At 43.8% G+C, this 13,327-nt stretch overlaps 1 protein-coding gene across 8 annotated transcripts in view; it reads left to right on the top strand.

Moving 5' to 3' along the window:
• Nucleotides 1–13,327, top strand: part of EML5 (EMAP like 5) — a 295,572-nt gene that overhangs the window by 124,159 nt on the left and 158,086 nt on the right. For all 8 annotated transcript variants that reach the window (XR_012669025.1, XM_048854106.2, XM_048854105.2 and 5 more), the window contains exons 12-13: nt 7,569–7,675; nt 8,087–8,205. Coding sequence is in view for 7 of the 8 variants with exons in the window: in XM_048854106.2 (XP_048710063.1) it covers nt 7,569–7,675; nt 8,087–8,205 (226 nt within the window). In the remaining variant the exon portion in view is untranslated. The remainder of the gene's footprint in view (nt 1–7,568; nt 7,676–8,086; nt 8,206–13,327) is intronic.

Below are 13,327 nucleotides of genomic sequence, written 5' to 3'. Positions count from 1 at the left end.
TTAACTCCTGCTTCCAAAACACACATTTTAAAAGGAAAACACAACCTATTGTGGTATATTTTTGCATTTCTTTTGCCCCTTTTACAGTATACACTGGGGGAAAATGCACATTCCTCCCATAATTTAATTTCCATAACATTAGCCATATCAGTTTTTTCATAAGGTATAATTGTTTCTTTTGTGCTCACCGAATTTTTATGTACCCTTAGCAAAGTGACAGATTGATTACCCAGAGCCACCTCAGCTCAGTGTGGGGCAATGTCTTTCTCTCTTTTACTACAGCTCTTATCTGCTATTTTGTTACCAAAAAACAAATTCCAAATCTTTTCCCATTCTCCTGGTTTTCACTGCCCTACTGCAGCCACGACTTTGGTCTTTAAGGTCCAATAGAACCCCCTTATATTTTTTTAGCAAATTTGACTAAATTGTCCATAGTCAAATGATTTAAATCAGATTGTCTCTTTGCCTGGATTATTTACAGACATTTCTTTGGAAAAGGGCCCATTTTTCCTTCAGAGTGGCTGCAAAGAAACCAAGAATTTTCTTTCCTTTAACACTTTTCCTTTTTAACACTTTTACAGCGTTTAATTGCTTAACTCTGCAGAGGCTGGAGAGAATTAACCTCTCACTCTCTTTCCTTAAATCACTTGCTTATCTCCCAAAATGACACCTTCATCAACTCAGATTTTACCATTCCAAGTACTATTTCAGGGATCTGAATTTCCCGTGCCTGTACTTTCTGCTTTCCTTATTCCAATTTCTTCATCTGTTGCCTTCCTGCTTTTCTGGGCCCGATCCTTTTTTTCTCACTGCACCATCCCCTTTCCATGGACACAGGCTTCGTTTCATTACCAATTTAGCAAGGAAGGTGGGCTCCTTAATTAGCCCCCACCCTTCCTGGTCCCTTTCCTCTTCATAATCACCCCATGGGGTGCTCTCCTCATAGTTGGGAGTGCTGTGCATACAACCTTCTCCTCCTTTACCTGCTGGACCTCTCCTCGGTCTTACTGAGGGCTGCTATAGGGGTGCAACAAGGTTCCGCCTGAAATTGAGGATCCTCACAAAGGGAGAGCTCAAAGCCCTCACAGGGGTCACCGAAATCATCCCCGGTGAGGCTTGCCACCTGGACTGAATGTACGGCCAACTGACGTTTTAACTGTACAATTTTCTTTTCATGGTGAGCACACTGCCGTTGTGGCAGATGCTGAGCACGAATGGTCAAATCTTTGACAAGCCCCTGAAGGACTGGTACTTGCTTAGCCAGCGCTTCCAGACAGATGCGTTCTTCCCTTTCTGCCTGGAAGTTCTGTCTCAAGACCTGCAACTTGTCCTGGGCATAGGCTTGGGTTGCTGCCTGGTTAGTAATTTGCGCTTCCAATTGCTCAATTTCCACCAGCTGTCGGGTGCACACTGCTTCCCTTTTCCCCAACTCTTCTTTCTGTCTGATAACGTTTGATACCACATGGCTGCTGCAGTCCATATTAACCCCACAGCTGCCCCTAGGTTTTTACCCTTCTGCGTTTCATACTCGGCATATAGGTCTAACAAACCCTGCCAAGTCTGCACTCTTTTCTGAAGCTCCGCCACAGAACCCCAGGGATTGTATCCCACCTTGGTGAGAGCCCTCTCCAGCTGGGAGAGGTCCTCACCCCCCTTTGAAAGAGGCAGCAGGGTCCCATCCCTCTTTGCTGCCTCCCCCATGGCTTGGGCATCAGGTCCACCTGCCTCCTGAGATGCCAGCTGACCGGGCAGCTGGACTACCTTGTCTGCGCTCCCTAATGTCCGTTCGTCTGGCATTGAACCCGCCATTGATGCCATCGCCCACAACTGCGGGACTCCTGAGTCCACAGCTGTACCCTTCTGTTTCCTGAACATGCTCTCACAAACCGTTGGTACCACTCTTAAGGTTTTTTAAATCACTTGAGTTTTCACGCTGCTCACGCCGGCATCAGAGCTTACAGTGCTCACCGCCCACACATGCTTGGAGTGGCTGGAGGAAGAGACACTAAGGCTCCCTCCGTATTACTCGGTCCGATCCCATCGAGGGTGCATATGCCCCTGCAAGTGCCCCTCTCGGGCAGAGCGAGAAACTCCAAAGCTCTCTTCTGCAAGTGCCCCTCTCGGGCGGAGCGAGAAGCTCCAAAGCTCTCCTCTGCAAGAGCCCCTCTCGGCTGGAGCGAGAGACTCCAAAGCTCTCCTCTTTCTACTCAGTCATACTACGACTGGGGGTGTATATGCCAGGGATTGTCCTTGTCGCTTGGAGCGAGGATCTCTAAGTCCTCCTCTTGCCCGGTACTTCTACGACCAGGGGTAGACCCACCTCCACCCTTCCCCTGCCAACCGGGGTGGAGAGAGGAATGCTAAACCTCCCTCTGGTTTTCTGTCATGCTATGACTGAGGGTGGGGCTCACCTTTAATCATAAAATCCCCAACATGCAATATCAAGAGTGCCAGACAGAGCAAACATGAAATACCAACGGCAAAGCAGTTGGTGCGCGCCGCAGGGCTCCCCTCCCCTCCCCTCCGCAGTTCTCCACCAAAACTGTGACAGATTTTCGTTATCAATCTGCCTGGTATGTCAGTTGATCAGGCTGATGCCGCAGGATCTTCGGGGAGGAGGTACAGAACACATCAAGTGTCTAAGTTTTAAAGCTTTATTGATAAAATAATAAAATAACAGCAGAGAGTGCTGGGAACGTTCCCACGTCATTCAGGGGAAGAAAGAAAGCGTTAGTGCCCCACGCCCTAACCCACTTTTATACACACGCACTACCCGAGATTGGCCAGGCCTGGATGTAACATCAGAAGAAGAGGGGGGGAAGGGTGGATGGGAGTGGTGTCCTGGGCCCAGGTCGTCCGAGGATCCACTGTTGGATCTCCGAGTTGCTCCAGTCTTGGGCTTCTTGCGGGGGGGATTCCACTCAGGGACCTCTGCTTCTGGTGCTCTTTGTGGCAGTCCAAACCGGCTTGCTGTGGCCTCCTCGGTTTCCCAAAACATCCCGGCTCCAGAGACTTTGTTTTCCCTTCTATTGGCCTTTGCTGTCGCCATCTCATTTGCTCTCACTGTTCTCACTGCTATCTCTGCAGCTCTGCTCAACTTAGTTCTCTTCTTCTCACGGCTGGGCAGCTGTTGATTTCTCATCGAGCGTGTGACCTTGGGCCGGGGCCAGAGTCTTACCTTCACACGGAGCTAGCTGAAGGTTTGAGTTAACTCGTTCTTTGTTCTTCTTCTTTCTCCCCCGCTGGCCTCTTGTATTCTGCAAAGGAAATTACCACTCTCCACTCTCACACCTTTGACCCTCCCCAAAATGCTTTGCAATGCTTGCAACAGTGTTAGCCACATACAATGCTGATCTGCCTTTCCTGGAGACTCCCTGAGGGAGGGGGCCATTGGGGTGTGACACTGTAAGTGCAAAGACAATATTGAAGATTTTTAAGCATCACCACTATAAACGTACCAGTATTATAATAGGGTTGCAAGGTGTCCATTTTTTTATTGGAAAGTCCGGTTGAAAAGGGAGCCTGGTAGTGTCCGGACACTAAAAGCCCGATTACCTGTAGTAACTGGTCACCACCACCGGGGAGGGGGGAGTCAGAAAAAGCCACAGCTTCTGCTGGAGTTTGGAGGAGCAGCAGAGCACTCTGGAATGGCTCTGACAGAGAGAGGTACCAGCGGCTCCCACATCCTGTGCCAAGCGTGGCTCTCCCTGCCCTGTCCCGCCCCATTCACCTCTCCACCCCAGAGCATGGTTCTCTATGCTCTGTCCTGGCCCACTCACCCTTCCACCCCCAGAGTGTGGCTCTCCCTTCCCTGCCATGTCCCAGTCACCCTCCCACCTCTAGAGCGTGTCTCTCCCTCCTCCGTCCTGCCCCACTCACCCTCCACCCCCAGAATGCAGCTCTTCCTTCCCCGTCCTGAACCACTCACCTCTCCACTCCCGGAGCATGGCTCTCCCTCCCCCATCCTTCCCCACTTACCTCTCCACCCCTGGAACGCAAATCTCCCTTCCCAGCACTGCCCCACTTATCCCTCCACCCCCAAAGCATGGCTCTCCCTTCCCCGCCCTGCCCCACTCACCTCTCCACCCCCGGAGCCCGGCTCTCCCTTACCTGCCCTGTCCCGGTCACCCCCTGGAGCCCGGCTCTCTCTCCAGTGTCCTGCCCCAGTCACCCCTCAAGCCCTGCTCAGCTGGCAAGGGGAGGGTAGTGGAGAGAGCAGCAAGTAACAGTGGTGGGTGGGGCAGGGAAGAGGAGCAGGGGCTGGGGCCTCAAGGGGAAGAGGTGGAGCAAGGAGCAGGGCCTGGGGCAGGGCCTGTGCCTCTTAGGAAGAGGCAGTACAGGAGGTGGGAGAGATTCCAGTGCTCAGTGTCCGGTTTTCAGAAATTAGAAAGTTGGCCACTGTATTTGAAAATGAGTTATTTAAGTTACTTGAGGAAATGTGTAATAATATGCTTTCATTGAGCATGTTATCAGTGACATAAGATTTAAGATTCATGTATTTAATTATTTAAATTCTAAAGCATTAACCCATGTGTTTGAGATTTCTCAATCAAGGCTCTCATTTTTAGAATTGAAGCAAGCTATGGGCCCTTCAAGTATCCCATCTCTAACTTGCATAATTAGTGTTAAAGATCAGATTTAGATCTCAATCCTGCAAAGACACAAGTGCTTAACTTTACTCACAGTCCATGAAGTAAAACATGCGCCTAAGTCCTTGTGGGACTGAAGCTTTATTTATCTATGTCAACATTAATGCACAATATCAATGACTTTTATTTAACCGTTTTACGCGGGGTTTCTTTCTACATCTATAAACTAGACTAAATGGGACACGTCGAGAATTGAGTTGCAGTCTTGAGACGAGAACTTTTTTGTCCCAAAAGCATGTTTGTTTAATTATTTTGCAAACAAATATAATATGGAATTGTATATAGTGTGTGATCTTGATACAAATCATGAATTTCCAGAAAATCATTCTTTTAATTAAATCAGGCTTTTATTTAAATTGCCTTGTTTTAATTCATTCTTACTTTGTAGTGGTATGTGGAAAAAGTGGATGTTTTATACTTATTCTTTTAATTAGAATTTCGTAATTGTTTAGTAACATTGTTTTTTGAGAATATTCTGTAAAGTTTTAGATCTAGCTGATGTCATTCCCAATTCTTATTGCGCAGGGCATATTCAGAGGACAGTCTTCTCTGTCTCTCTCTCCCGACCCGTTCATAGACCTGTCAGTTAATCTTCTAATAAATATTTTACAGTTCATGGTCCGAATCCACAAACTGTTATGCCCATGCCTATTATTATATATGTGAGTAGTCCCATTAAAGTCAATATAAGAGTATCTTAATTTTAAAGAGTTTTTGTTTTAAATTTTCAAAAGTTACTACTGATTTGGGGCAACTCAGTTTCTGAGTGATCAACTTGAGACCTTCAAAGACTGCCTGAGTTTCAAAGTGTAAGTGCTCAGTGATTATGAAAATTAGGCTTCTTTCAGGTGTCTCAAGACAGGAGCCTACAAGTTGAGGTATCCAAAATCAGCACTCACTTTTGAAAATGTAGGCCTTTATGCTTAAGACTAAAAGGTAATCATGGGTAGGAAAAAGTTGCTATTTGGAAGGGTATTGTGGCAAAACAATTGTAGTATATTGTGTTTTCCTCTAGAAATTTGTCCCATTCAAATAAAATACCTTAGTAATAGTGACACTGAAATAAATCAGTTTTTAAAAAACAATATTTTATTAGTTCATTCAATCTAGGTGCATCCTTCTCACATATGTATCTTTGATCCCTGTGCCTAGCAGTGTGATTTTGAGTATGGCTTTAGTATGGAGGCAGTATTTTCTGACTGATTAGCTCTTTCTGTCAGTGGGCAGAAATAAAATATTCATGCTGGTTTTGTTGGTTTTAATGGCAATTTTTTAGATTCTATTGATTGTTTACTTTTGCAGAGAAATCCAAAAAAGGAGTGATTAATATTTTCTTTTTTCCTCGCATTCTCACACTTGGGGACCCTACAAGGTTGCAACTAATTGTACGTACAGCTGTTAGGAAAAACAGTATGTATGTACAGCTGTTAGGAAAGACAAATGATATGCTTTTCTGGCAGTACCACCAATAATCAGATGACTTAAATGTGCACTTGATCAAACTCCATCTGATGGAGTCTGTCAGGCCTTTCCTGTCCCCCTGCTGGAGGCATCACCCTGAATACGTCCTTGCTCAGGCTGGGCTATCAACAAGGCACAGTCCTCCAGAGGTTTAGCAGGGCTAAGAGGAGACACTGACCAATCAAGAGCCAGCAGGCCAGTTAAGAAGGCTTGTTTGCTAATTTTCAGGGTCAGAACTGGGTGAGACTGGGACAGATGAGGAGATTTTCAGTGCTAGCCCAGAACCCCAGGGCCAGGTCAGGACCTTGCCTTCTAGCACGGCAACTAAGTGCTTGCTTTTGAGGTTTTATTTGTTTATTTAAAGGTGCAGACAGTCAGATTCTGAATTTGCAATTATTTAACTCTGAGCTTATGGCACAGGCCACTCTGTTCCAACCATGCAGCCCTAACTTGTGGACTAAGGAAAGGGATACCTGCAACACTATGTTTGACCCCGCAGGTGGCACTGTGGGGCAGACCCCACCTGTGACACTCCGATACTGAGTTTGTGTTTTTACAATGCCTCATGGAAATAAGAATGGATGTGAATGAATTTATTAGAGCTCATTTGCAGTAAGACAGAAGTGAATCTAATAATATGGGGAAGGATCTAATGACACGAGCAGTTGCAAATGTAACATTAGTCTTCACCAATGAGTTTCAGAGTCTCAGGCACGTATCACCAGTTCACCAAGATCTGTAGTCTACATTTGAGTGTAATTCACTTTCTTTGTTATGATCCCTCAATGATCTAAGATCCATTTATGTGAAAGGGGCTTTCTGCTCCTGTACCACCACTGAAGTTAAAATCTGTTGGGTCATTCTCACTGTTGGCTCCAGAATTTAAACTTTATGTATCTGGTAACAACACATTGTCATTGGAGGACCCATGCCTCTGGAATCTGCTCCCAAAAGTAAATAAGATGCACTGGCTCCAATATTCAAAGGTGAATAAACTTGTATCTACAAAAAACTGCTTTTGTGCATACATATTATAGAATCAGAGAAATGTAGGGCTGGAAGGGACCACGAGAGGTCATCAGTAGGGGAAACTTAAGGTGCAGACACATCTTGCCCGGGTTCACTTAGCAGGTCATTCACAGAGCCAAGAATGGAACCTAGGTCTTCTGTCTTCCAGTCAAGTTCCCAGTCCACTGGACCACACTGCCTGTGAAGTGAGTTTAATATGTGAAGCCTAGCTATCAAAAAGTAAGAAAAAAGCATGCAGTCCAAATTTGAAAGTACTGTTGTATTAGGAGTATTGATGATAATTTCAGATGATCTTTTCATGGTTTAGTAGCTCATGTTGTGGTAAATATCAGCAGTCAGGCATAAGTCAGAAGTGTTGTTGTATTTTTCTGAACCATGCGCTATTTTAATTAATTGTTTCCATCTACGTTTTGGTTTTCTTGATCACAGAAAGTCTGGTTGATTCTAACAGTGATGAATCAGATTCAGATCAATCTGATGTTCCAGAGCTAGACTCTGAAATTGAACAAGAGACTCAGATCACATACCGTCGACAGGTAAGACTTGAGTTTTACTGGCACAGGGACAAATCCTGAAATATTTCCCAAGGGTTTACTTGGTCCTTTCTCAAGAAAAGCGCTGAAGTCAATGGGAGTTTTACCTGAGTAAGGACTGAATAGAAATTGAGCAAGGATGTTAGGATTTAGCCCATTGCCAGTAGCTGACACATTGAAAGATAACAGAAAGCTCAGTGGCTGGATGTATTCACAACACTTCATATCATGCTGTATGGTTTGTAATTTAAAAAGAAATTGTATACCCAGTTGGCTACAGTCATTGCAAATGTCTGCAGTAATGTCATTGTGCCATTCTTGTGGAAAACTGAACTGATCTATAGGTTTATTTCTCAGATACTTGTTCTTCCTGAAAACATATTTGTTTATATATATGTGTACTCTTTCATAAAGGTTTACAAAGAAGATCTACCTCAGCTTAAAGAGCAATGCAAAGAAAAACGAAAAAGTGCAGCTTCTAAAAGAAGAGAGAGAGCTCCAGGGAACAGTATAAGATTACACTTTGTTCATGGGTATGAAAAATTGAGTTTTCTCTAAAAGCAGACTGGACAGATTCATTTTCTGTTATAAATTTGTGGCAACAAAAATAGAAATGTAAGATTTAAATATGTGATGAACCAACTTAAAATTATTAAGATCAGATGCTGTGTTTTAGACACTTTTTACAGACACACAAGTCTTTAAACTAAATATATATACAGCAGTGGTTTTGCTGCCCAGCTAGATTACACCATAAAATTCCTACTGGTAACTCAGTTGGTGTGTCATTATTTTATAGTGCTGTCTAAATATAAGACTTGAATGTCACCTAACCATATTTTTCTGCATCTGGGAATGAATCTCTCTTTCTCTGGCTTTACCAGGGACTCTGTAGTTAAGACTGAGTTGAGTTTTCTACTTAAAGCAGGGTATCAGCCTCTTTGTTATCTAAGAAAAATATAGTGTGTCCTCCCCAAAATTCAGCACATACTCTTTGATTAGAGAACTAATTTTTGGAGAATTTACAAGTAAATCTATTAATTTAGGAATTTAATTTAATTCAAAATTAGCCCTTTAAGAAACTTCATACCCATTTTCACATCTTTTTTGCTTCTAATAAACTCAGTAACTGAATAATACTTCATACTTTCCAGATTGTTAAAGCTCAGTGAAGTCTTGTACCTGGGCTATATTTTAATATTTTTTCAGGATTAATAGTACTTTTTCCCCATTAGTTTTCATAACTGAAAGTATTTCTATCAAGAGAAAGGAAGTGGAGGGAATTAAGGAAATATTACAGTTATTACATTAGAATAATAGGCAGAAATATAACTTCCTCCCTGTATTAAACAAAAGCTATGTAAAACTTTAAGGAAGTATATGGAAACCAACTAATATTGCACTTCCTACCAAACAATGACTCTGTGGCAGAATGGAGATCTGCTTTGTGAGGTTTGATAAATGCATATTACGAAGGTCATGATGGTAGTGTGCAAATTTTGTCAAATAAGAGTGATGCTCTCCACCGTCAATGCCACTAGACACCTTTCAGAGATTTCCTCTAGGGTTAGTTTCTGACATGATTTTTAAAAAGTGAACTTTGGGAAATTAAGGGAATTAATCAAGGAAGTCAACTGGACTGAACAGCTTAAGGACTCAAATGTGTAGGAGGCATGACATTTCTTCAAATCAGTTATTCAAAAATTATCTGAAATTGGCATTCCCAGCAAAGGAAAAAACTTTTAAGGAAAGTTGTGAACCAAGTTAGATGAATAACCACGTCAAAAAGGTTATTAGAAGTAAACAGAGACCCTATAGGAAATGGAAAAAGGGGTTGATCAGCAAAGAAAGCTACACTGTGGAGGTTAGAACATGTCAGTGAAATTTGCTACAAGTCAAACTGAATTAGCTCTTGCCAAGGAAATTAAAATAAATATTGAGGTTTCTTAGTTATATAAATAAAAAGAGAATAATGAAGGGTGTGGTTGGGCTGCTATGCAGTGTGGATGCGAAGGAGTTTAAAGGAAATCTAGGTATAGCCCCAAAACTAAATGAATACTTGACCTCAGTTATCAATAAGGATGCTAACATGGAACATGCGCATGAAGGCAATACAGCTGAAGGAAATGAGTGCTAAAAATGGAAATCACCACATCTAAGGTGGAAGGTTCATCATGGAATACAGAAAGAACTGTCACGTGGGTTTGCTAGTCTGGTAGCAAGGATGTTTAATAGTTCTTTATTTGCGAGTAGTGCCATTTGACTGGAGAATAGTTAATATGATATCTATATTTAAGAAAGGGAAAAGAAGTGATCTGGGAAATTACAATTCTGGTTGTCTTATCTCAGTAGTATGCAAGGCTTTAGAGCAAATTATTCAGGAAAGAATAATAAAATTAATGGTAAAGGGGGTATAATGTAACATGGATTTACCAAAGGTAGATCATGCCAGACTACCTGATTTCCTTTTTTGAAAAAATAACTGATTTCTTAGATAAAGGAAATGCAGTAGGTCTAATATATTTGGACTTCAGTTCAAGAATTTGAAACAGTACCACATAGGAAATTATTTGTCAAATTAGAGAGGATGGGGATCAGTACTAGAATTGTAAGGTGGATAAGGAACTGGCTAACAGGGAAAACGCAGTAGGTTGTGCTGAAAGGTGAGGTATCAGACTGGTGAGAGGTTACTAGTAGAATACCTCAGGGATTGGTTTGCGGACCAGTGTTATTCAATTGTTTATTCATAACTTCTGGACAAGGCATTTACTGATATTGCCCATGTTTGAATAACAATATGTAACTTGAAACCTGGTGTTCGCAAACTTGGGATCATGTTGGCTCTTCAGCTTGTTCTAGATGCCAAGATAGCAGCAATCAGTTTTTGTAAATATTCATTTTATGAGGAGGTTATTTTTTTCTTTTGCAAGTGACTGTCACCACAACCCATACCTTGTCACCTCCATATAGCCTCACTTATGTATGTTATACTTGAAGCATTACTTGAAGATGACTTGGAAACTTCAGCTAGTTCAGAATGCAGCTGTCCATTTATTTTGTGGTGCTTTGTTTATGGTGCATATTGTACTTACACTCCACTCTATTCAGGGGACACCATCACGGGACCTAATAACATCAGCCACACTATCAGAGGCTCGTTCACCTGCACATCCACCAATGTGATATATGCCATCATGTGCCAGCAATGCCCCTCTGCCATTTACATTGGTCAAACTGGACAGTCTCTATGTAAAAGAATAAATGGACACAAATCAGATGTCAAGAATTATAACATTCATAAACCAGTCGGAGAACACTTCAATCTCTCTGGTCACGCAATCACAGACATGAAGGTCACTATCTTACAACAAAAAAACTTCAAATCCAGACTCCAGCGAGAAACTGCTGAATTGGAATTCATTTGCAAATTGGATACTATTAATTTAGGCTTAAATAGAGACTGGGAGTGGCTAAGTCATTATGCAAGTAGCCTATTTCCCCTTGTTTTTTCCTAACCCCCCCCCCCCAGACATTCTGGTTAAACTTGGATTTAAACTTGGAGAGTGGTCAGTTTGGATGAGCCTATTGCCAGCAGGAGAGTGAGTTTGTGTGTGTGTGTGTGTTTCCGGGGGTGGGGGGGGGGTGAGAAAACCTGGATTTGTGCTGGAAATGGCCCACCTTGATTATCATGCACATTGTAGGGAGAGTGGTCACTTTGGATAAGCTATTACCAGCAGGAGAGTGAGTTTGTGTGTGTGGTTTTTGGAGGGGGGTGAGGGAGTGAGAGAACCTGGATTTGTGCAGGAAATGGCCCACCTTGATTATCATACATATTGTGAAGAGAGTGGTCACTTTGGATGGGCTATTACCAGCAGGAGAGTGAGTTTGTGGGGGCGGGGGGGCGGAGGGTGAGAAAACCTGGATTTGTGCTGGAAATGGCCCAACTTGATGATCACTTTAGATAAGCTATTACCAGCAGGACAGTGGGGTGGGAGGAGGTATTGTTTCATGGTCTCTGTGTGTATATAATGTCTTCTGCAGTTTCCACGGTATGCATCCGATGAAGTGAGCTGTAGCTCACGAAAGCTCATGCTCAAATAAATTGGTTAGTCTCTAAGGTGCCACAAGTACTCCTTTTCTTTTTGCGAATACAGACTAACACGGCTGCTACTCTGAAATCTGTATGGCTGCTTTTCTTTAGTGGTCCCAAGGAGTCTCTCAGAATCCAGCTCATCCTTCTCTAGGTCAGAGAGTTGGGTTCTGGAGTTTCATCTTGATGTTTCTCCTGCTTGATTCCTTTGGCTTCATCTAGTCACTTCTAGACCACATTATCATTCATTAACTGTAAACCATGCATTGGAATTGTTTGTGTCAGAGTCTGACAAATAGATAGGAGACTCTGCTCTGGGTAGAATTGTTCCATTACTGAGTCTGATTCACCAAATCCTGGTTCAAATATCCAACCATCTCTAAACTGTTTTGCACTAGGACACCGTAGCAAAGCGGAGTGGCCTCCCTCTGACTCTGACGGGGAGGACTCCCAGCCCCGAGGTGGGCAGAGCCAGGCTGGTCCCATCGCTTGTGCTGGAAGCAGAGGGGTAGAACAAGAAGTATAAGAGGCAGAGCCTCCAGCTCTGTTGAGGGAGAGCCAGGGAAGGAGTTGGATGTTGCTGCCTTGTTGCTGGTCCCTGAACCAGCAACTGAGCTGTATCAACCCTTGCTTCTGAAGTAATACCTGGAAGAGCTGCCGCCAGGCAAATACCCCGAGAAGCTGTTGGAACTGCCGGTGGCGGAGTATCCCAAGGAGCCTGAGGGCCCATGGGTGATTAAGCCCTATGAACACGTATGGGTAGGAAGTGGCCCAGGGAAACCAGACATTAGTCCAGTTGTGTTGCTGAAACCATGGTCAGCGTGTTTTGACAGGATCCCCGCTGACTCAGTGGTGGGATTTCCCACCACTGTTAGGGTCCTAGGCTGGGACCTGGTGGTGTAGGGTGGGCCCGGGTCCCCCTACCCACTGCTGCCAATCCCACCCTGGGGTGGCAGGCTACCCACCTTGGGCCAAATGGTCTGCATTTGTTTGCAATCTGCCCAGCCAAGGAGCTGGGCCATAGACTTATTTTTCTTGGCCCTCTGAGAGGGCTTGAGCCTGACTGTTTACTGTTTACCTGCTTAGAGGGTGGAGCCTGACTTGCTTGCTGCCTGCTCCAACCAGACTGTTATTGCTCTGCCCGGCCCAGAGGGCCTGAGCCTGATTGTGGTGGTTGTCTGCCCAAGCCAGGGGGCTGTTCTAAAGGTTGCCAATTGTTCTGTCATGAGGGGCCAGCGCCCTAGACTCTTTACTGACTTACTGTTGTAATTCCCTGTTGATCAGCTCTCAGATGCTAGGTGGTGTAGCGAGGCGAAGTGGCCTCCCTCTGACGCTGACAGAGAGGGACCACTCCAAGTCTCTGCAGACACTTTTTATTAATACTTACGTTTTATATATCTTGTAGCTGTAATTTTTTCTAATTCTTTTTCTTAAATTCCTGGGCCTTTTATGGTGACTTCAGTAACTTGGAGGGACCAAATAATGTTCTGCTTTCGTCTATCTTTAAACAGAAAGCAAAGTGAGGAGCAAGCGCTGGAGTCAGGGAGTTAAGGGTCTGCTGTGGG

Source organism: Caretta caretta, chromosome 6 (genome assembly GCF_965140235.1).
Source record: "Caretta caretta isolate rCarCar2 chromosome 6, rCarCar1.hap1, whole genome shotgun sequence".
In the NCBI taxonomy this organism is placed as follows: Eukaryota; Metazoa; Chordata; order Testudines; family Cheloniidae; genus Caretta; species Caretta caretta.
Note: the sequence above shows the minus strand (reverse complement) of the source record. Positions and strands in the feature narration are given on the sequence as shown.